Source organism: Filicampus tigris, chromosome 3 (assembly GCF_054856515.1).
Source record: "Filicampus tigris isolate MCC_2025a chromosome 3, RoL_Ftig_1.0, whole genome shotgun sequence".
Classification (NCBI taxonomy): domain Eukaryota; kingdom Metazoa; phylum Chordata; class Actinopteri; order Syngnathiformes; family Syngnathidae; genus Filicampus; species Filicampus tigris.
The window spans coordinates 5097608-5122969 of NC_141219.1; the positions used below are offsets into that span (position 1 = coordinate 5097608).

General features: G+C 41.3%; 1 protein-coding gene across 2 annotated transcripts in view; it reads left to right on the forward strand.

Annotated features, from left to right (window-relative positions):
• ntrk3b (neurotrophic tyrosine kinase, receptor, type 3b) overlaps positions 1 to 25362 on the forward strand; it is a 223785-nt gene that overhangs the window by 104421 nt on the left and 94002 nt on the right. For both annotated transcript variants that reach the window (XM_086025698.1, XM_086025699.1), the window contains exons 5-6: positions 12508 to 12576; positions 24095 to 24249. In XM_086025698.1, the coding sequence (XP_085881824.1) occupies positions 12508 to 12576; positions 24095 to 24249 (224 nt within the window). The remainder of the gene's footprint in view (positions 1 to 12507; positions 12577 to 24094; positions 24250 to 25362) is intronic.

A 25362-nucleotide genomic window follows, 5' to 3' on the forward strand; every position in this document is an offset into this window, starting at 1 on the left:
GTTCTGAATTCATTGCCGCTTGTTTGTGTCCCAGCGAGCGCGTAACCGTCGCGACATTGACTTGCAGAAACGTGAGGTTCTTCTGTCGCGACCGCGCCGTTGTCATTCGCCTCACGTGCATTTGCGCTGGCTTGCCGCCTTGAGAGACTGCCAGCTGTGCCCACGCGTTACGCCATCGACGTCTCGCCAATCTTCCGCTTGTATTTGCACAGAGAGAAAAGGGCAGAAAGAAAAAAAAAAACAAAACATGTTTCATAAATAAAATGATTATTTGGAGTGAGGAGCATCTGGATATAACTGTTACGTGTCATTTTTTTGTGTTCAACTCCCTTTGTGTTTGCCTTATGGCTTTTTAAATGGCTGTTATTCAGTTTTACTCCGACTGCATTCACTGCAAGTCTTTGGGTTTTTTATGAACAACATTATTTTAGTAGTTACCTCAACTTGATGATTGTTCCGCTATGACTTTTCACAAAATGTCTCCCGCCGCGTTAGTACAAGAGTGTTGTTTACGGCTATTTTCTAGATTGTTAGCATAATTAAAAAGAATAAAAAAATAAAAAAGACTCAACCGATGATTATGAAAGAAAAACATCACATTTTGTGTGAATGTGCCAAACAGATGTTTCTTTTTCTTTTTTTTTTTTTTTTTCTTTTTAATCCATCACTACCTACTGGACTCTTAAGTGTTTGGCTTGTGCTTCTGTTCTTGGTTGTATTTGTTCGTACCTTGCTGAACAAATCTTTTTAGAGCATCTGTCATACAAATGAGAAGAGAGCATCCAGCATGATGAAGTGCTTTATTACGCTCTACAGTATTCCAACTCAGGATGACAAAATTGGGTCATTTTTTTTTTTCCAGGGTTGCAAACCAAGATGGCACTACGGAGTCAATATTTAGGGGCTTCCAACGAAAATGGCTGACTTCCCGTGTATTTTCCATCATGACTCCATGAGACTTTTTTTTGTGGTTGTACTCATGATTGACCTATCAAATTTTACGGAGTGAAATGAAGGGGCTTAATCGCTGCAAAGTTAGTTTTTAGGGGGTCAAACTAAAATGGCAGCTCTCATGTATCTTTTCAGTTAAGAGTCCTTGAGACTTTTTGGTGGGTATACTCGTGATGAACATGCTTTCAAAATGTCACATCGTCAGGCGAAAACTGGCTTTGGAGGCCTAACTTGAACAAAATTACATTGGACTCTACCCAGTCTATTTTGTGGGGCTTCAAATCCAAAAGTCAAACATCCTGTGTGTTTTCGGACATTTTTTTTGGGGGGGGTGGCGGGGGGGGGTTTCTAACGATAGACCTGTCGTTCCAAATTTCACGTTGCTAAGCGAAACTGCCTTCGAGGCCTGAATTTTCCGAGAGGAAAAAAATAAATGCACGGCGCGAAACAATTTGCCTCAGCTCCAAGAGTGTCTTCACCCTCTGCTACTACTGTGACGACAGCTTTGACGTTTTATTTAATTTTGTCACTCATCTATCACCTTTAACCTGCCTCGTACACCAACACACACACACAACACTAACCTGAAACCCCTCATATGTCTTTGTTACGCTGCCGCCTATGCTGTCACGACGTGGGCGGCGGACCATCGCTTGAAGATAACAAGGCATTATGTGAAGATGCCTGGATGGTAAATCTTCATTCCGCCAACCTTACCTGCATTTCCATAAATTTGCATGCCGGCACAGTCTATAAGTGAGGCTGTTGAAACGCTTGCATGTCCTTGAGCCCTGTCAAGGAGAAACTCTTCACGTTCTTGATTTTTTTTTTTTTTCCCCCCCCTTCAACGAAAGCGACAGGTTGTTCAAAAGCGCTTCGCTTGACGCGTATGGGTCACTATATGTTCACGGGTGCTTTTAAAGAAGAGGTTCTCAAGTTGTAGTCTGCAAATTTTGTAGCATTTGAGAAAATGCATACCTACATATCGTCGCTGTCCTGTGAAAAACACGCATGTCCAATTTGGGAAATTTTTCAAATTTTCATTTTAATGCGATGGTCTGTAACGCAGAAACACCATTCACGTAAAAATGCAAAAAATGCCAAAAAAAAAATGGACATAAGTGTTTTCCGCAGGACAACGACGATATGGGCGCTAACAAATAAAACAAACACACTCAACAAAATAACAACACATAAATCCGACATGACTCCGGATGTGTGCAACATTTCCAGCTCTCACACTCTTTTCTCATATCTTGAGCTGTTCAGGTGAGGCAAGGCAACCTTTGCAGAATATTTGCGCTTTGGAAGTGCGTACAGTTGCTCAGGTCCAATGTTTTCAATACGGAGATAAATCACTGCTATTGAAAAGTATAAATGGACACCATAGCATTTGGTAATGTTCAGTGCAATGGATGCCATGATTAGCGTCCATGATTCCACTCGGATTGTTTGTTTCTTAGCTGTAATTAAACTCCCTCATCGCTTTTTCTGAAAATAGCCGCTTGAGCAATCAGAAATGTTGCTAAATATATCAACTACATCATTCAGTTGGAAAAAAAAAAAAAAAAAAAAAAAAGACTGTTCGAGCTTCTCTCTATTTGCGGCCATGTTGTTAGTCAAAACAGTGCAAGTCAATTAGCGAGGATGGATAAATATGAAACAGAATTCAATTACTGTTTCTATAAAACAGGCTATGAAGCATTGCTTTGAAATGCTCGAAAAATAAACTGTTCCCCATGGCGTTTATGGTTGAAAAATTGGTAGTTATGTTTAATTGGCGTAAGGTTTATGAGGGGTCTTGGGGAAAATGTTTCCCTGCGCTCAAGGGACGGAAACTCGGCGTCCTTCGCAAACCACCTTGTTTTTGTTTTGTTTTTTCTCCAAAAGATAACCAGGAAAATCTCATTTACGGTCGACCTTGTTAGTTTTTCATTAAAAAGCTTGAAATTTGGTTGCCACAGTAACCAACGCGCACTCGGTGATGAGGCTAAAACGACGCAGCAGCCTTGTAAAATTAATAAAGGCACAGCGCTGATGCGACACAGGAATTACATTTTCACCGCAGCCCCTCAGCAGCCAGAGCATGAATTCATCTCACCGTAACACAATAAAACAACAAGAAAGGGAGCCAGCGAGAGAGCGTCTGGCGATGCTGTAAACAATTCATGAAATGAACAAACCTCGCGGGCTCTTTATGTCCGTGCTGCTGAGGCTTCGAGAGACAGGATTTTTTTTTTTTTTTTTTTGTGCTGCGTGTGTCTGTTTGTGTGACATTAGCTGTGATTGTTTGCTGTATTTCATTGTTTTCAAAAAGTGCATGTAAGCTCTAGGAAGGTAGGGGAAAAAAAAGCTATCTATGATGCGATGGCCCAGTATGAAAAAAAAAGTCTGCTATGATTGAAATGCATTTTCCTTTTTTAAATTTTTTTTTAACATTGTTACGATTAGTATAAGTCGACCTCTGGCCCTAAATGACTACCTACGGCCTTGCGCTGAATGAGCGAATCGTGCATTGGTGAAGAAGGCAGCTCGTAGCTGCCGCAACTAATGTGAATTGCACATAATACTGAAGCTTCAGACAGGCTCACTCACGATGAGCGGGGCTCTCTTCCCCCGATCGGTTACGATAGACACGGAGGGAGCGTATTGAAAACGTAATCCTTCGGGATTGGCACCCTGAGGAGTTGTTAACATATTTGGAACCACCAACATGTTATGGGTGTAAACCCAGTTAGCATTCATTCATTTCCGTAGCATTTGGCATTTTACGCCCAGTCATAGTTTTACATTTCAATGTGTTTGATTGAGGCGCAAAATGCTCATTTCGCATATTTCAAGCCTTTCTTATAATCCATTAAAATTGATTTCACCAAAAGTTTGTGGTCAAAAAGTATGCATGAGTTGCTTTAAAGCGTAAGTCAACCCAAACATATTTTTTTCAAGAATATGTTCCCAGCTGGCCCACTACTTGAAACACGGCATTCTGATTAACCGTGATTGGTCGTTGTGAGCAGTTGTGATGTCATTTTCAGTCGACAGAAGACAAAATGGCCGCCCCCAGAGATGGCTAAAAACGAGTGCATTTTGCTGCTTAATTTATATTCCACAAACGCGAAACGAATCAGAATGCCGTGTTTCAACTTGTGGGCCTTGCAGGGAACATATTATTGAAAAAAATATGTTTAGGTTGACTTCTTTAAATAAGGATCTATTGCTTCGAATGTCAGTGCAATCTGTAAACCAACATTTCTTGTTTTCAGCTTTGGCATTGAGCAACGGTCTCTTGAAAGACCGGTTGAAACATTTCCGATTTGGAATTTACCCTTCCTCATTGTTAACGGGCTCTTAAAAATCATCAGCTTTTGCACAAGCAAAGTCTACTTGATAATCACATTTGTACCCAATAGTGACGCAATTCTTGTTCCCGCTCGTCTTCATCACGTCTGATTGCAGCTGGAAACAATACGTGTGGCACACTGCACGCCGGGCATGTGGCTACCTCATCCTGTTTTAATTAACTGTAGCAGTGTTAAATCCCCTCCTTGGGACTCTGTTTGTGTGTGTGTGTGTGTTTTGGGGGGTACATACTGGCACAGCAGAAACTGACTGTTGCACTCTGGCCCAACTGTCGTCTCATGTGGAGAATTTTGGATCGCCGGAACAAGTACAGGATGGTGAACACATGTAGGGTGACCACAATATTAGTATAATAATATTAATAATAGCAGCAATATTAGATAAGCGCATTGACACTATCATTTATTCAATGCGTTTGTACAGTAATTATGTTTGTACAACTGCACCACATCATATTGAGAGACGTTTCTAGTATTTTGATCTCCTGTACAAGGGTAACGGGTTAAAGCCAGAACTACGGTTTCAAATTTGGGTTTCAATCCTTGGTTGGGGTTTCAAGTAGGGATAGACCCATTATAAGCCAGGTTAATTATCGGCAAAAAAATAGTACCCGCCTATAGGCTGGTCCGCCTCTGATTTTAAACCGGCTTCCGTCATCTATTCCGACCGATTCAGCGAAACATAGAATAAAGATGGACTACAAACGAAAGACGGATTAAATACGAGGGGTTTCCGACTATGCTCAGTTCGTCTACTTTGTATGTTTTCCCATCATTTGTCAACCGTCAGCAAAACGGGTCGGTCACATAGACGGAACGCCCAGCTCTGTAGTACTGTATACTCTCGGTACAGTTAATCAGTCCTTTGATCATACCAGTTATGTGAACCACTACACTAGTACAGTAATAGTCGTACTGGCGCATAAACAAAGGAGACGAGTTTTCTCAGTGACTTTGTATTCCAACCTGCAGAAGCGTGTTGTTTCCCTTCAGGAAGAATGCAAACATTCCAGGCCACATGCAAACACAATCATCACGCTCCAGCGATCTGCTCGCTTGTCTGCGAACCCCCCCCCCCCCCCCCCCCCCAGTCCGACGGGTAAAATCCTTCGCGGAGGCCCTTATTGGTGTTTTAATCAAGTCTAACATTGTTATTGATTCCACCAAGAGGCATTTCATAAAGCGGTGGCGACTGTGGCCAGAACGGCTCTCTGGCATCTCCCCGGCATCCAACAACAGTCCGATGAGCAAATGCAATCAGAACAGTGGATAAAAAGGTTGGGAGTCTAGCGTCGACCGCTCATGTCTCTCATTAGATTGAAGACAATTTTCATTAGGCGGCTGGCTGCTCGTTAACATCCGCCGCACTTTGAGGCTCTTGCCCTGTTGTTTCCCTCGCCGACTTTGAAGGATGACGGTGCAGGATGCGACATTTTGTTTTCTCATTCGTTCCACCAAACCAAATTAGGGTTTCAAAGAAGTGCTGCGGTTTCAAATTAGAATTTCAAACCTGGGTTAGGGAGTCAGATAAGATAGCTTGCTAGCGTTCAAGCTAGGGTCGGTATTTCAAATGACAGCGTTGAGCAAGGGTAAATGTTTCAAACAAGTTTTATGTTTTCAAAAAAAAGTGTCCCAAGTTGCTTTAGGATTTCAAATGAGGTGTCAAAGTTGACTTACACTTCAAAGTTGGGCTTCAAGCAAGGCATATGAGGTTAGCTTACATTGTCAAATCAGCGTTCGATTTTGAAAATAGGGTTTGAAATTAGGGATGGGGTTGCAATTTCATACAAGGGTTATGATTATTATAGTGCTAACAAGGATTAGGGTTTCAAAAAAGGCTTAGTGGCTCGGTTTTAAGTCTGGGTTAGTGATTAAAGACGGTTCAAAGAGATTCGGGCTTTACAGGGGCATACCAGCAGTAGCGGGAGTACACAATGGTGGCGAGGAACAAGGGGAGCGATACAAAGTGAAACTTCATTTACAAATTATTAAGACCAAAAATGCGTGGACAACAACTGTGTGCTAATGAGAATTTCAACCGTCATCGACGGCACTGTGTCGTAACTGCCGCAACGCCTGTTGGATTATGGCACGATTGGGCTTGTTGAATGAGTGAGTGAGTGAGTGAATGACTGAGTGATATTCTATTAATAATTTGTTTTTTCTTTTTTGTTTCTATAATGCCAGTCCTTCAAAATATGTTTTTTCATGAAAACTGTCGCTAAAAAGTGTGGGGACCGCTGCCTTTTTACAAAACCCAAATTATATTGCGCCTTGTTGGAATGTAAGTGCTCAGAAAATATTTGACAATTTTCATAACCGTTTTATTCTTTGAATTATTAGTATTCTTTGATGTGTGCAATTCAATTTAATTCAATAATACATCAGTCGTTCATGGCAATTTATCGTATGACATTATGAATATACGGAACCCGCATCTTTTCTGACAGGGCACGCTGACACTCCAAAAAAGGCTTAATGTCAGACCCTGGGACTCCAAAGTGGTTTTCAAACAAGGGTTTCCAGACAGTGTAAGGCTTTCAAATGAGTGTTTCAGACCCGGGTTAAGGTTCCGACAAGGGTTGACTATTATTTTTCTTACTTCCTTATACTGTAGTTTTGCCATTGTATTTCCTGTGTTGCTCACCAGAGCAGCAAGGTCACATCTTCTATGCTCAAAGACGTTGTAGTCAAGTGCAATCCACTTTTGGATGTGAAGAAGCGCTACGAGCAGATGAGAAGCGCATGCCGTCGTCAGATTAGCGTGTTTTCCCCAAGATTAAAGATTTGACTATTTATATCGGCGTTTTCCCCAGAGCACACCAGACAACCAACCGACCAACCGGCTTTGCTTACCTGCACGTCTGCGACGATTATAATGATGCGTTGCTCTTTGAAGTGTGTGCCGGATGCAACGAATTCCACTCACTGCCTGCTGCCTTACATCTCAGCTCGCCGAGGCACCCGGGCAAGCATTTTTCCAGATTTTTCCGCCCGTTCATATATGATCACACAAATACAGTAGCGTCTTATGTCAGTGGATTCCTGTTTGTTTTTCTTATCATTTACAATATGTATTCATGGTGTCAAAAAAGGTGAAAAGTCACCCGTATAGGGCTGCTTTTACATACTCAAAAAGTCACTACAAAGATGCAATCTTCACCTTCCATAGGTTGCATCTTCTATAGTTTGTGTCCTCTGAAGTTCGCGTCTTCTTCCATGGTTCGTCTCTCTTACTGCCGTTCACAACTTCTATCGTTTGCGCCTCCTCTGATCTGCATTTCTTTTCATATATTTGGTGTCATTTCTGCTTTGCAGCTTCTTCTACTGTCCACACCTTCAACAGTTTGTGTCATGTTTTGGCGATACTTTAAGATACTCAAAAACCCACTTTGATTGTCATGAGATCCAGCACAAATGTTGGTCCTGGCACAAGAAACTTTTGTTTTGAAGTTACTATTTTTGGGGAGTGATGGTTCTTCCAAGGGAATTCCCCCAATCGCCACCAAATTTACACAAGGAATACTAGATGGGCAACACTCATTCTAAAATGTGTTGGGTTAAAAATAACACAATTTTGGGTCAAAAATGGACTTCATCCACTAATTTGGTCAATTTGGCCCGCCTTCTTGTGTTGTTTTGGACAAAAATAAAAATAATAAATAAAAAAAAGACAACCAAGAAAGTTGGGTCAAATTGACCCATATTAGTGGATTGGTCCATTTTTGACCCCAAATTGTGGTATTTTTAACCCAACTGTTTTTAGAGAAGTTGATCACCAAACTTGTGAGCTTTCATCATCGGTTGTGGACAGAACTCCACGGCAGTTAGATTATTCACCTCTTTTGAGCAAAACACACTTGTGCGATGAATCCTTTTTTATTCTCACTGAGCTGTTCTTGGAGTTCAACCAAGAAAGGTGTATTAAAATATCAATTAAAAACAGTATTTTGGTGGCTGTGACACAGACTGCATACGTCCAGCACTCTATTAGCGTGCTCATCGGGGCAGCATGCGTGGCGAGGGTGGGCAGGGCCAAATAGAGATGGCTGCGCCTTGGTCCAGCGGGCCATGACATTCCCGGGATGAACAACATGAAATAAGCTGTGGGAATTTCCAGCAGTTTGACGTTGGGACCTTACATTTTTTAATATTACAGCGAACCCCCGTTCATGGCAGGCAATACATTCCAGACTAATCATTTTTTGTTTACTTTTAACCTTCCAATATGCTTTAAGCACATTTTCAAAACTGATTAAAATATACTTTTCTCTATACTTTTTTATACAACGCTATAAAGCAGACATGAACTAAATAACACTGTCACAAACAATTACGAAAACGGTTTTACATGCAAGCAGTCCGCTAATCGTCTACATACAATTTCAATTAACTGACAAGCCGCACTCCTCCTTGGGCACACGGCCATGTGTGAAGTGCTGCGATTTTGTTGTTGTTGTTTGTTTTTGTTTTTTTTAGCCCTTCTCCTTCTTCAAGTCTCTTGTCAGGAAGCGTGGCGTCTTGAAAGGTCATCCCTTGCATCTCCACAAGAAATGTCAGCTGAAATTGGATTGGGGGGAGTCGCTGAGGGCAGTGGAGGCGGAGGGTCTAAGTGAATTAGTAAATTCATAAACAAATCAGCGGTGGATTCGTTAGCGTCGCCAGAATGCCAAAAGATGGAAGGTGATGAAGGCCAAGTGCTCCGGTGGAGAGGGTGGATGCTGATTATTGAATTGAGAACATTAGCATGGGAAATGAATCTATTTACAAAAAAAAAAAAAATGACACGTGGTCATATAAAACGACAGTACAGCAAAACTTGGACTATTACTATTCGCAGGGATATCGAAGGACCGCTACTGAGAATAGTGAAAAACTGTGAGTAATTGATAGGGATGGGCGGATCGATACCAAAATATCGATATTCCTCTCCAGAGGGCTCAATTTTTTAGTATCGATCCTCAAGCTAAAATATCGATATTTGCAATTAATTCATATATAAAATATGTATTTATCTATAATTTTGAAGGTTGTATTGTCATCCAATCAAAGAGATTCCTGCCTTGGCAGAAAAAGACGGTTGGCTCTGGTCCTGCCCACCTGAACTTTGTAAACGCATTTGATTGGATGAGGAACGATCAGAGTGAATTCCCACGTCTCGTAGGCACTGCATGGAGTGCACGCCACTGTTGACATGGAAATGGTAACAAAATAGTTTGAAGTAGTTTGGTTCAAATGATGCAGCGCATGTGGTTTTGTTCGCAGCTTTGTGTAAAAAATAAAATAAAATCAATAAAAATCAAAGTTACTTCCAGTATCAATATCTGATCATCATCGCAATATTTGCTCAGTATTACTTGGTATCGGATCGAATCCAAAATCACTGGTACCGCCCATCTATAGTAATTGACACCCCCTGCCAAATGTTAAGAATTGCATATATTAATAAATTCAACTATAAGTATAGCACAAACTATAATCCTAAAACACTTTAATATAATTTTAAATGAATCTGACGTTACCCTTAAAAATAAATGAACTACAGAATATTTGATTTTTGACAAATGTTTTTTAAGCCACCCAGAAGAGCAAAAAAAAAAAGAAAATTCTGCATAGTCTCTGTAACTTTGATGATCAACCCCAGATAAAATTAGCTGTTCCCGAACTAACAAAGATCTGGGCACCGTCATGATGCATCACTTCAACATATGTCCTTGACACCAGTTGCTACTTTCCTATTAGCCTGGGTTTCTGTGGCTTATTGTTGCATCTAAGGGCGTTACCGAAAGAGCACAAAACAATGCAAATATGCAAGTTTTTCCAGTAAATAAGTGGGTATAGTTTCCACAAAACAATAACAACAACAGGCAAATAGGTCAACTAACGAATAAGGAGCCGCAATAGAGCAGGGGTTCAGTCAGTGTACTTATTTGAGAGATAGTGTAACATTTTTATAAAAAAAAAAACACTGTACGATACCAATAGCTGCAGCTAGGTGTTAATATTGATGACAGTGTTGCTGGCCCACAAAGTGAATGCTAAACTCAACCAGCTGTTTGCGCACACGCTTCCACCATGCTTTTAATAATTCTGTTTGGAAACTATTCTGCCGGGACTTGCTGCTACCACAGCCTCGGCTAATTAGCGTAACATGGCAGCTAGCTGGTATCTTGGCTCCTGCGTTGACAAACAGCAGCAGAAGAACCATGGTCAGTGTGCTATTCCAATAAGACGACACTCTTTTGTTGCTGTAGGGATATTAAAAACAACAAAAATTATTATTGGTTATTTTTGCAACATTCCAAAATGCGCACAGACCTTTCAGTTATTGACATGGAGCCAAGTTCCCCAAAATATGTTTAACTTTAAAATATCATGCATGTCGATCTTGAAAAGGATGTTTTTTTTTTTTCACCCCGAGGAAGCTGACATTTTTGTTGACATTTCACAACAGTGATGTGTGGTTTACTAGTTTTTATTTTTTTTTTTATTAAAAGAAAAAAAACAGACTACTAGGATTAATATGTATATTGTTACCAGTAGTCTATCCGCTTGGGGGAAAAAGTTATTGTAATCGAAACAGATGCAACCTATAAGAGACAAACTGCTGAAGCTGCTGCAAACAAGAAAACGCATGAACTGTAGAAGCACACCGTAGAAGACAGTGACCATATAAAATTGAACCGTTGAGGAGAAAAATGTGCAAATATTAAAAGACACAAACCACAGATGTGAACCATAGAAGATGATGCAATCACTGAAGACACAAATCATACAAAATGTGAACCATAAAAGATGCACCTTATAGAAGTCAACTACAGTACAGGAGACGTGAATTGAAGAACCCAAGTAGCTACGACGCCGTACAAGACGCAAACCAAAAATACACGAAAGGAAGAAAACCATACAAAGATTGAAACCAAGACGTGAAAACCATAGAAGATGTTTTAAAGAGAAGACATGAACTATCGAAAACCTGAACCGTAGAAGTAATAAACACACAAGACACAAACATTGACCTGAATCATAGAAAGTCACGTAAAAAGCAGAAGCACAAATTGTAGAGGTTTAAAACTGTGAAAGACTCAAACCAAAGAAGACTCAAATCATCAACGACTTGACCATAAAAAAGTAGACGCAAACCGTAGAAGAACATAGAGCGGAAATCAGCTGATGTCACTGGCTTAGTGGCGTACTTTGCCAGAATCGGGCTCTGTGTGTCCCGCTGTAGTTCTGAGATGTTTGTGTGTAATTGTGTGCTGCCATCTGGGCTAATAATGGGATTTGTTTCTGCGCTTTATGACCTAACGCTAGCGCTCTCTCCGAGATGCCATAAATCTCCACGAGCGCACGGACAGATGCCCCACATTCATTTTTAAACACGTTGCGCTTTTATGACTGGTCGCTCTCTGCCATTTTTTTTTTTTTTTTAATAATTCTATGTCTTTCTTCCACATGCCCGAGGCGTACCAACGGATTGAATTATTCCACTTAAAAAGCCTTCAACTTTCTTTTATTGAGTTGTCTCAGTTTGCTCTCTACCCTATCAATAGTGCTTATTTCCATTCTCTAATCCGGAAGCCTGCAGAAGCATCCACCCACCCCCCCCGAGGGCTCTTATTTTGTTGCAGATTGATATCGTACAGCAAATGGAAAAGGAGAAAGGGAGTGGAAATGTAATTCAAGAGCAAGGCAAAACGATTAAAATGACCCCAAAGAGCAAATGCGCAATTGGATTGTGAGGAAACAAAAACAGAACATGGCTACCAAAGTGAGTCGATATGAATTACAACTGCTACTTGCTTTTTTTCACCCTGTCTTCCAAAGTCCCATTTCCCATTGAGATCATTTGGCCAGTCGGTGGCCATTGCGGGAAGCTAATGCAATGGCTTAAGCTAGCATAGCAGTCGATAAGATTAGTAGCTGTCACGCAAGTGTAAAGTCAAATCAACCGCAGATGTCATGTTTATAGAGAAATAGAAACGACAAGAAGTAAAAATGCCCACAAAAGAAGCTGTTCCATACAGAGTCCTAGCAAGCCAATGGGAATTAAAAAGCAGAAGTGGAAACCTACAAAAATGGAGCCAGTTGCAGCGCTCAAAAGGGCCACATGAGGTTGTGTTGTGCTCAAGGACTACTGTCATTGAATGCGCCATTTGTCTCATTTTAGTCTCTGTGCCTTCTCTCTCTCTTGCAGAAACCTGTCAAAGAATCCTCTCAGCACTCTGTCCTGGCAGCTCTTCAAGCACCTTCAACTTGCCGAGCTGTGAGTTGCTTTTTCTTTGCCTTTTCTTATTGCGCGCATCGTTGTTTTTTTTAATTCTATTTCCCGTGTAACGTCTGCCTTCGATGTACTGACCATCTCATTTTTCCGGGGTGCTCGTACAAAGAGTGAACCTGAAGGCAATACGCTGATGTTACGAGCCAATTTGTTGACTCTTTTAACACACATTGAAAAGAATTAAATAGAGGGGAGGCGAGGTTAATGAGCACGTGGTCCGCCCCCCCCCAGTAACCCGTTCATGCTTGTTATGAATATTTGAGCCACAAGCCATGTTTAGGAAATGCTGTGATGTGTAATTTACGCTTCATTACTTCATGACTATTTAACAGGCGCCTCCCTCTTGCCGTTGTCCAATAGAGATGAATACGCCTCGCTTATATAGAGGCCTCATTTTTTTTCCACTCATTAATAAAATATGTGGTGAGCTCAGGTCAGTTTTTTTTTTTTTTTCAACCTATACCTGTACTCCACTTTGTTCATATCTGTTCATCAAGACTACACACTGACATTAATGAGTTAACTGCTAGGCTTGCTAACCAAAATGTATTGCAAATAGACTAGATATATTCTTGTGCCTCCATTTAGGACAAATGAACACCTCCCTCAAATACACGCCTCATTTTTTGTACAGTACTACAGGGGGGAAAAAAAGTGTTTTAACTGTAATCAATCCACTCGATTGTTTACACAAGGTGATCAAAGAGTTAACTGCTGAGCACGATTGTTGCTAACCAAAACTGAAGCATTCGCCTCAAGATATTAGCTTAGTTCCTCTTCTTTGTTGGTCCTGCGTGGGATTCAAACAGCCAGCAGGGACCCCCTGCTGGTGTTGCTCCATCATCATCTCAGTGCCTCTTTGTTCCTTTTTGGAAAACTACAAACTTTTTATTTATTTATTTATTTATTTTACATTTGCTGTCCGACCAGCTGTCCACTTGGACTACTGTAGCTGATAATTTAACACACTTAGTTATTTCCGCCAGTACTTTTAATGACATTTTAAATTATTAGTAGATGACATTTTGCAACATTAGGTGTTGGCTTACCGTTTGGCAAGTGGGAGCCAGCTACCTCGCTTTGTAGTTACATGACTGGCTCACTATCTGGCAAGCATCAATCACACTCAGGCATACCAACTGCTAGCGTTTTAGCATTTGATCAGAAATAGTACAGAAAAACAGGGCCTGATGTAAATCCCCTTACCAACTGCCTTTCTTAGTTTGTTACCTTACTTTCATATATATGAGTATGCCAACGGCAAGCATATTACTTGATGCATTCTCGTTTGAAATAGTACTCGACGACAGGGCGTTCTAAACAAGTCTTATCTAATACCTCAGCACTTTGTTTATTTGTGTTGATAACTTGGTATATTTAAGCAGAGGTGGGTTCCGTCAGACCGACAGACCGGACCGTCACTGATGGACGCCCCTTTTGCTGACGATTAATGAATGACGGGACACCTTTTAAAAAAGACGGACTGACAGATGACGGAAGTGGGTTTTCGTCCGTCAGTGTAATCATCACTAACATCACTTTTCTGACTTTTTTTTGAGGGGGACAAACAGACAGACCAATGGATTTCTGACGGACTGAAATGACAGATTGCCCTGCGATTGGCTGGCAACCAATTCGGGGTGTCCCCCGCCTAATGCCCGAAGACAGCTGGGATAGGCTCCAGCACGCCCGCGACCCTTGTGAGGATAAGCGGTATTGATAATGGATGGATGGATAAAATGACAGATTGACAGACGGGGTGACGGACTAACGATTACAATTCAGTTTGTCGTGAAAATGACGGACTGACGAATGACGGACTAGCAAAATTTAGTATTTTTTTTTTTTTGTAAAAACATTATTTGCCTGTTACACAATCTTTGCCATGCCCCAACTTAGGAACGAAGTACAAAAAGTATGATTTGAATATTGAATGTTTAGTCGTTAACAAACAAGCAGAACGTTTTTTTTTTCTTTTTCAGCTACACTGGAGCTGCTTTCAAAACATGCAATACATGAAATTATCGCTGTAAATACTTTACAACAATTATTTCAATGAAGAATCTGTGGATTTTTGTGTCCCAACTGCATGGCAGTATGAAGTCGAGTGGATGCTGACGTTGTACAGTCGTAATTAATGGTGGAGATGGGACTTAACATTTGCGTAGATCTTTATTTATTCCCCCCAAAATAATTTCCACCACTTTAAGACTGTGTAATTGTGGACAATGCGATAGAGTTAACGGAGTTACGCTGCCTATTTTCCACAATGCATCTGGAGCTCACACGCTGCAGAGAAGCGAGTTCATCAGTTAAGCAGATATTTTTGGATATGGATGACAAGACGCAGCAAATAACAAGCCGGGGCAAAGCTCAGCCTCCACAGAACCAAATCCCTCATTCCGGCTCAGCGAGCACGACGGTCTCAGATGTGCGCTTCCCCCAATAGCGGCCAACTTGGATGCATACAAATGGCGCCTTTGTTGTTCGTACATGAGACGCGCAACCACGGGGAGACTACAAATGAGCGGCGAGCATTTTTTATTTCATTTTGCGTCAAATACTTTCATGTGTGAGGTGTCAGGCGGAGTAGCTGAAAATGAGTCACACTGTCAAGGGCGAGCGAGAGTCCTGACGTCGCGGCCATTCACCAATCAGCCAATCAGATTAAGCGACAAAGGCGGCATCAGCAGGCGTTCCGTGGCCCGCTAGTTATTAGAAAAACAAACAAGGATGTTATGTAGTGTGGCTATAAAAAGGCCCACTCATATGCGATATAAAAAAATGTAATAAGATCATTGAAAACCTTTTCTATGATTTTGGAATGGAAAACCCCAAATTCATCACCAGTCAATCGCAAGGCACATTAATCACATTAAAAGTTTTCCGAGCCAATCAGCATCGACTAGATGACCATGTTATAACACTGTGCGCTCTCACACAAACATTCTAGCTGCGCTTCCAACGTCCGTGGCTTCCATGCGCCTTAAAAAACATGGGCCAGTATGTATTTAGAAAATGTTGTATGCGTAAAAGCCTGTGAAACAAATCATCGCTGTTCTGTGAAAAACACTTATTTCCATCTTTTTCATTTATTTATTTTATTTTGCATTAATGGGCTTTCTGCTTTACAGGCATCCCATTAATGTGAAAATTATTCTTTTGAAAAAGACAAAATTGGACATGCGTGTTTTTTCACAGGACAGCGACAAAATATTGCTACGTACAGTAGCTTCCCTTTTACATACTTTTCCAGACATGGAAATGTATGAAATTAAATTCCATACTTTTCCATACGTACGTAGGAACCCTGTAAATTGCGTGATGACTCTGGTGTATTTGCACAGTTGTCATTGTATCGGCATTATCGCACTGCTGGAACCCTTACATTGCTCAATGACTCTTTGTACCTATGTGTTCATATCCTAAATGTATTTTTCGTTCTAATGGCTTATTTGCTGCAGAGCGACTCCAACCACCAGTGAGAAATTCCTTGTGTGTTCTTCAGGTACTCGGTAAATACATATGATTCGGATTCTGTAGCAAAGTGGAGACTGTGGAGTATAACACTGCAGCATCCACAACTCAGGCAGGGAAAAGGATTGGCATGCATGATCACTATGATTATTTTATGTTGATTACATTATTTCTAGTTGTGTATCCTCAAATGTTACAATGATGCAAATTTAATCAAGATTGAGGGAATCTTGGCAGTAAAGTGGAGACTGTGGAGTATCAGACAGAGCAACAGGGAAAGGTAACGTTAGTGTGGGTGTGTGATTTTGTCTTTCCTGGCCATGCATCCTTGAATGTTACGATGATGCAAATTGATTTGAGATTGATAGAGTGGCAGCAAAGTAGAAGAGCGAGGCACAGCAACAGGCAATGCTAACGTTTGTTTATTTTGGGCATTTCCAGCCATCATTCTCATATCTTACAATGGGGCAGCCATTTTATGTATGTTTTCTGTAAAACACGTTGTTATATACCAGTGGCATTTGCATTGAAAATGCTCCGATGCGACATCATCGTCTCAGCCTCTTTGTCTGCGTGCCCTTAAACCAAAAGGAAAAAAAAAAAAAAAAAAAAAAAAAAGATAAGATGGTGGAGGCGTGCCACAGTGGCTTCCATCGGGAGGGGATGATCGAGGATTATTTGAAGCAGTCTTATGTTCGGAAAGAGGGGAATATTCTGTACCCAGCGGCGGTGAATCCTTTCATTCTGTTAGCACTTCTTCTTTAGATGCAAAGTCAAACTTGGCTCTCTCACTCTGCCTCGTGCTGTGAAATGGATTTTTCTTTGACTACACGGCCAAACGCGAATGGATCCTACCTGTAATCTCTGCTACTAGGATTATAATAAATTAAGCGTGCCTCCTAAAAGGCCGCGTGACAGGTAATTTACACGACGTGAACCCCAAGTTTTATTAGCGCTCCGTGCCACCGGGGGTAAACTATTAGCAGAACGGAGCGCGCTGGTGGAAAAACATCAAAGTAGGCAGAGTGAGAATTACAAAAGCGTGTGTAGATCAAGTTAAAAGCCACACGCGCAGGCTGAAATCAATTTGCAGCAATATAGAGTCGGGAAAAACTCACTTATTACAAAAAAAAAAGAAACTATTTCGACTAAAATCGTGTGCACATTCTAAAGTTACTATTTTCAACTAAAAGGACTCGTTACATTTGCATAAAACTTAGCAACCACCTTATATCTGAAGCATATTTTCTTGTCCATTTAGTTGATAACAGGCTACTTTCTAGTAGCTACACAGAGAATGACATGATAGGACTTGCATATGTGATTCTGAGGTGACGATTCGTGGAAGTGTATCACTGTTTCTCAGACTGCAAAAAGGAAAAACATGAAGTTTATTTTGGCCTGTCCGTTTGTTAGCTAGCAGGCTACTTCCTGGTTAAGGGAATATGACATAAGGTTGACTGTACCATTTTTTTTTCCAAATCTAGTGCAGGGCTCCATTGTAACGTATTAGGAGAGAGAAAACAGAAGCACCAAGTTTTTTTTGTTTTGTTGTTGTCGTTTTTAATATACTGTATATGTTCATCCGTGTATCAACTAGCCGGCTACTTCCTGGTTTAGGGTGAATGACATAAGACTGCAGGACTGTACCATTTTTAATTCACGGGCAGCGGGAAACCGTTCCATTATGACTTAATCGTCAAGAAGAGATAACAATTAGTTTCCGTTGGTCCATCTATTTGTTAGTTAGCAGGCTATCTCCTGGTTCAAGAAGTGTGACATGAAACAACAGGCCTGTCCTTATTGTGATTCTTTGACCGCATGGAAAAGTTTCATTAGCAGAGTTTGGGTTTTTACTGTTTATAGAGTGCCGTAACCAAATGTTGTTCTTTTTGTGTGTGTGTGTTTTTATTTTGTCCTAATCCTCTTAACAAACCATGTTAATCAAAACAGTACTGAACTCATCTCGGCCTGCTCTGCCATTTTAGTTTGGCCTTCCTGCCTTGAAGTTCTGGTATCAATTTCCACATGCATCTATCCTTCTTCTTCTCCTCCTCAAGTGGGGAGAAGCTTAATGCATTTAAAGAGCAGCGTGTTGGCAACACGAGAACGTGACGAAACGCTCAAATATAGTCTTTATTTGAATGCCAGTGCAGCTGCGGGGAATCTGATGGCTTTCCAGTTGCTCGTTTGCAGTCTCCTTAATCAAGATGCCTTGGGTTGTACACTGTTAAAAAAACAACAACAAAAAAACAAGTAAAGAAAAGAAAAAGTGCATTACCATCCATGCATTCTCTATTAAGATTGTGCTCATGAGGTGCTCGTGTGACTAGAAATCAATCCAAGCTGACACCGTGGACTTAGAGCTCAGCGATAATCGCTTTTCAGATTGTTTTCCTTATGACAAGAACAGAGCCCGAACATTGGCAGACACTGATCATTTATACATTGCAAAAGCAGGGATTTATTTTACGTATGATGTTTTTCTAGTTTACAATGCTGTGCTATTTTTCTTCATTAGCAAATAGCAAAAAATTGTGTAGGTTTTTTTTTTTTTTTTTTTTTTGGGGTGGGAATGGAATAGGTTTAATGTCATTTGAAATGGTGAAAATTATTTGACGTATGAGGTAAGTGAGCTACGAATTTGTTCAAGGGAGCAAATTCAATGTGTTGCTTTTTTGGTGACCATTTTTAAATGTGAAAGCATGTATTCGATATACTTGATACTCAGCTTAAAGCGACTTTCTGACTGGGTGAACATTTGGCACTTATTTTATAGTTCTGGACTTAAAAATAATGTCTACCGTCTGGCTTCAATTGCACTGCTACCTTTTAACATCTGCGGCTCCTCCTTCCGCAGACTTCGTCGTCTTGGTATCGGGACTAATATATTCCGCTGTGGCCAATCAAACTCCCACAGATGACTGTCATCACTGACTGTGCAGGTGTAAAAGAGCTTGACATGGCCTAATGTCTGACAACCACAACCAGTCATCGCCCAAAATTTAAAAAAAACATCCGACTTTCTGTCTGAGCGTCCCGCTTTCGTGACTGATGTCATTTTAAACAGGCACCGTAAAGCTGACAATTGCCGTCCCTCATGAATATGCATAAACATCTGGATTCTCCAACTATGGCCCGAAATACATTGCCGTGGCATAAAGAATTGCACATCAGGTGATGGATCTTCCTCTAGTGCATTATCTAGCTATTTGTTGAAGCGTGTTTGCCCTAATCGACCATTTCCAGAGGGACAGTGTGTAATGTATAAGAGTGGTAATTCATATTAGCAATTAGCATCATTAGAGCGGGATATAGGGCGGTTGGAGGGATGTGGGCGGAGATTTGTTTGCCCTGCTCCACTGAGCTCTGATCCCCCGTGGTTCACTTCTCTATCCTTTTCATAGCAAAGACCAACAATGGGATTCCTTTATCTCCCATGAATTTAGCATTGCTACTTGAAATTTAGTAGCCATGTGTAGACCCACGTATAAGGTCTCAACGAGCCATATCCAAAGAATGCAGGAAGCCCTTTCATTGCTGGCGGGGTACACCCTGAACTGGTCGCCAGCCAATCCTAGGGCAGACTATCAATTTGTTGACCTTATTTTTTTTGTCTTTCTTTTTTTTCCTTTTTTGCTTTAATTCAGCCGCCAGAGCAATTTCACTTAGCAATAAGACATTTGGTAGACATTTCTATCATTTGTAGACCCACAAAAGCTCAAGAAGCCATGCCTGGAAAGATACAGGAAGTTTGCCATTTGGATTTGAAGCTACTTTTTTAAGATCACTTTGGCCATTTCCAATGATTCTTCAAAAGCAAACTCTTTTTGGAGATATTGTTAGATTGCTCTCAAATTTGAACGGTTGTGTACACTTCGCCCTTCTGCTTAGTGTGGATACCAAAACGCTCCCACACATCGTGATCTGTCACATGCAAAAAAATGACAAATCGGCTCGCAATCAGGATGCGGCTGCCATCATTCTCGTGGAAGAGAACCGCCCATCTCCAAATCTAATATCGCAAGTTAGAAACCAAACCTGAACTGGGCATCCTGTTTAATATAATTTATATTCTAACAACACTAACACGGTGTGCAGGTTCTGTTTTACCTCCACAGCAAACATTACAAGCCATCGTAAAGATTTTGATTGTTTCTTTGAAGGTGTAATAAACGTTTATTGGACTTTTCGACTATGCTCATTACATTTGAGTAGATTTGTGCACCTCTCTAACATACTGTAGTTCCTCACAAATACTTCTTCCGTATTAATTGGAATTGCAGCATATTGACCCAGACCCCTTTCAGGGCTGACCATTTAAATCGGCATCCAGATTCTTTCTTGATCCGAGCTCCGCCCTTCCACTAATATCTGTGACGCTTGGTTCTGTAGTTTTGGCGCAAACCTCCCAACTAACAAATGGTAATCTTCCGTTGAAAAGCTCATTTCTCAGAGCTCCGGTTCATCATTTAGTAATGGTGCGCATGAGAAAGTTCGGTCCTCGTCACTCAGAACCAGTCAGATCCACCAGTGGGAATCTATTCTCATTACTTCATATAGACTGTATATAACCATCCCATACATTATTCATGCTTTCTTGCTTATTGACCCCTCCCAAGGACATTTGGATGGGCATTCATCCTGACAAAATTGGCCAATCGTTGCTCGGAAATTGCACGTAGGAAAGCGCAGGAGGGTGGCAGAGGAGGAATGTGGTGAAATTTATTCAGCAAGAAGCCGAATGACACCTGCCTGCCTGCTAATGGAGCCCGAGACTGATGGTCTGAACACTACAACTTTGAACTTTTGGCATGAGAGAATGTCAGACCACTCGTGTGGAAGAACACATTAGGCTTGGTGCAGAGCCACGATCGTTTGGATGCCAAAGTATGTGAGGACGCAGTCAGATATTTTTAACACTAGGAGACTACGAGAGCAGTCATTTTGACTGCTTTCGAGATGCTCCTGGCCGCTTGACTTTTCCTAATAGTTCATTACCATGGTGCAATTTTATGGTGTTAAACAATATAAAAATAGTTATTGTTTTCAAGAATATGTTCAATGCAGGCCCATTAGTTGAAACAAGGCATTCTGATTAATATTGCATTTGTAGCATATGAGTTAAGAAGCAAAATCCACCTGTTTTTAGCCATCTCAGGGGGCGGCCATTTTGTCACTTCTGTCGACTGAAAAAGACATCACAGATGCTCAGGGCTCAGGTAACGACCAAACACGGCTCAACTTCAGGAAACAGGTGAGCTGTGATTGGTCGTTACCTGAGCCCTGAGGATGTGCGATGTCATTTTCAGTCGACAGAAGTGACAAAATGGCCGCCCCCCCTGAGATGGCTAAAAACGGATGGATTTTGCTCCTCATATTTCATATTTATTAGAATGCCTTGTTTCAACTAGTGGGCCTGCATAGAACATATTCTTGAAGAAAATATGTTTGGGTTGACTTCCACTTTAATCTTATGCACGTTGCGCTGGGATGGTGCCGCTGGGTTTCCATAGCAACTAGTGGCCGCATTGACAAATGCTGCAGGTCACGATGATCTATAAAAAAAAAATCTTATAGAGTAGAGGAGGTGTTACATCTGCTTCAAAATATTGACAAGTCTGAGGATGAATTGCCCGTCTGACACACAGAGAGTCCGAGAAAGAAAGTCCCTCTGCCGAGGAGGAGGTGGAGCCGTGTCTTGTGTGGTAAAATAGGCTGTTAGATGTGATAGTCATGACGTTGTGGGTGTAGTACATGCCAGACAGTCGAAATAAATAAAATAATGATCTTATGTGGTGCTTGTTGACATAATTCCCCCATAGAAAAAGAGTTCCGGTACGGAGTTGTTTCGGGTGCCATACTTCCTACTTACTTCCTGCAAAAATCATTTGCGACACGAGTCTCCTTCCTTTCGGCGACAAACTAATATGTTTTATAGAAGCTGACACGGACGCAGAGCGAAAGCCGCACGGGACAATACAGGCGCTCCCCCAACTGTTTCTCATTCATTTCTCATGACATAATTTCCATTGAAATACACTCACAACAGAATTTTGATTAAAAAAGACCTTTATCAAAGCCTCGAACAGCAAGTAATAATCGTTTTAGTCGATGCTGTCATTGTCAGAGCGCAACAAAGCTCAATCCGCCAAAATGACTACATTCGTAGTTCTAATCGTTTCAAAATTCTGGTAGTCCTAGTGTTGATTTGTCAGTTGAAGTAAACATTCTCATGGTGTGTGTATGGTGGTCGGGGGGGGGGGGTGTTTCTGTATGTGAATGGACAGAGATAAGCTGATACATGTAAATAATTGTGGCTCTTACCGCCGTTGTCCTTCATGATGGAAAGCTCCATCCTTCACAAGTCAGTTTCAGAGTTTAGGCCACATTTTTCGAGACTTCTGAAGGTCGCACGACACCGCACCTTTCATCTAGTCAGCATTCAGCAGATAAACTCGCAGCCTGTTGTGTGACAGGTAGTTTGGCCGGGGCACTTGAGTGAATTTGGATTGTCATTCATTCGGGAAATAACCGGGGAAAACATCAATTCCTAACAGACAAGCCCGTGAAAGGCGCTTTGTCATTATTATTGCTGCTGGTGCACCAAACCACTGTAATAATTGCCCTCGGAGGACCGCTGTGTCATAACATTGCGGCTTGTAGCTTACATTTTTTTTTTTTGTTTCAAACTACAAAAATGAAGGAAGACGATGCACATCTAACAGTCAATTTGACAATTCCATGTGGAAAATATCCAAAGCGGTTTGGAAAAGGCTTGGCTTTGCAACACACAACTTTTCCTTAATTATTCAGAGCACAGTATTGTTGATGCACGTGTCGCTGTCACATACAGTGCTACTGACAATTCTTGCAACAACACTTTTCAGAAAAGCAGTCAGTATTTGGTCTGACCGCCATTTACCTCATGCGGTGCAATACATGGCCTTTGCAAATGGCTGATCATTGCATTCCATCCCCTAATGTTGCTAGCATGATAATGCGCGGCCCCGTGTTGCAAAGACCTCTCCACAATTCCTGGAGGTGAAACAGGACAATTCTTAATTGGCCAGCATACTCACTGGACATTTCACCCATTGAGCATGGTTGGAATGCTCTGGATTCTCATAAACGGCATTTAGAAGCTGTTTCAATAAATTGCTAGGTGTGTAGCTATGGCATGTATTGTTATAATTGGGAATACAGAATTATAAGCGGTTGATAAAATGACATATTTACACTTGGAAAACGATCCTATCAATTTTGTACAGCTCCCTCCAACTCATATTAGCCGTTCCTAGGCAATACTTTCAAACGTATACAGTAGTGGGAAGTATAACAATGTTGACAGTGATGTATAATGATACGGTGATGACTTTTAAAACACCCACTAGTGTATGAAAATGTAAATTTGCGGTCAATATTATCAGGCCAAATCTTGGACAATAAGAACGTTTTTAAAATTAGGATCGCTGTTGACATTTATGCTCGTCTCTTTTTTGGAAAAATAATTGCTGGGGGGGTCTGCAAAAATTTCTTAATATAGTATAACATACCAGTTTCCGCACGTGTTAGTTATCGTCACGTTTTTACATACATTGTTGCTAACTATTCTTGCTTCTGTACGCGTTCATTTCTGTAAGCCTACACATATCTATTCATGCAAGTACTGTTTGCCACTCGGGTTAAATAAAGCTGTTCATAAAGTAAAGGAGTTTAATTCAATCACAGACATAGTTATTTCTCAGTCATGCTCCATAAATGCTCCAGTTTGAGGAAGCATTTTAAGAGGACTATAGAAAAGAAACTTGCTGATGCAACCTCTTAAATGTGAGTGGTGCATATACTTTCTAATGCACTCTACAAGTTATTACATTTAAAGGTTATAGTGGCAGAGCGGCAGCAGCACAGTCGTCTCTGTTAGCCCATGCGACCAGAACGAATGTATATGGGTTCAATTGCATTGTTCTTTTTAAAAATAGCGTGTGTGTGTGTGTGTGTGTGTGTGTGTGTGTGCCGGTCGCAGGCGACTGGACGGCGTGGTGTTCGACTGCGGCTGCAACATCCGCTGGATCCAGCTGTGGCAGGAGCGAGGCGAGGCCAACCTTCACACGCAGCAGCTCTACTGCAGGAGCGGAGCCTCCAAGATGTGGCTGCACCACATGTACATCCAAAACTGCGGTGAGTACACATACCTAGAGGCTTGCTTTGCGGTTACTCTGTGCGAACGCAAAGACAAATGCTTGTGTTTTTTCTTTCACGTGTCTATAGATACAGTACGTAAAGTCACAGAAAGACCTTAAAATGGTTGACCTGTGTAAAAGGTAGTGTTTCCCGTTTTTGTGTTCACCCAAGGCATCCGTTTTCCATCAGAAAAAAATGTCATGGTTCATCGCCAAATTAAAATGTCACACAACATTTGAATACCGAGATAATGACAATTTCGTCGGAATTTATTTACAAATTGACTTAGTGTGAAATCCGGGCCTGTTTAATTGAACACAAAGCTGATACACTCACAGGAAGCAGCGGCTTATTCTGGAGTATGAATTGCAACGGGTTGATGCACAGGTTTATTGTACCTCCTGCCATCGAATATAAGGTGGCAGACATGGTGGCATAGGTGGACAAAGATTCATTTGCAGTACATAAATGACCATTTTTCTACAAATTAAGTCAAATTGGATCATTTCCCACGGCACCGGTGATAATCTTCCTTGGCACACCAGTGTGCCACGGCATCCCGGTTGGGGATGGGCACCCGTATAATGTAAGCATGTCTGTGTTTGGACCAATTGATGCTCATGTTAGGTCTATATTTTCGGCGTAAATTGCAAGGCGTAAATTTGCGCCGAGGCGTGTTGGACCGGGTATTGGTAATTTCGCAGGCACGCACAAGCTGGAATATTTAAAAAAAAAAGGGTGATTTGTGCCATTGTGGGCGTGAACAAAGTCGACTCCATTCCGCACCAATAAAATTGCCTCCTCTCATTCCCTTTAACCCATTAAGGACGGGAGCGCATAACCGCGTTTCTACCACTAGAGCCGGCAGCGCTGTTGCGTCATTCTACCTTCAAAGCCGGGAAAGCGGATACGTCGGTGTCTTTTTTTAATCCAATTCTCCGTCACTTAGCCAATTTAATGCATCAGAATATACACGTGAGAGTGGCGCGAGATCGCGGCGGATGTCGTGGAATTTTTTCGCTGATAAGCAACGGCAGTGATATATAGACGACGCGCACGACCAGTGGAACCAGTCGAACGTGATATGGTTTGTAGACAATGACGATATTG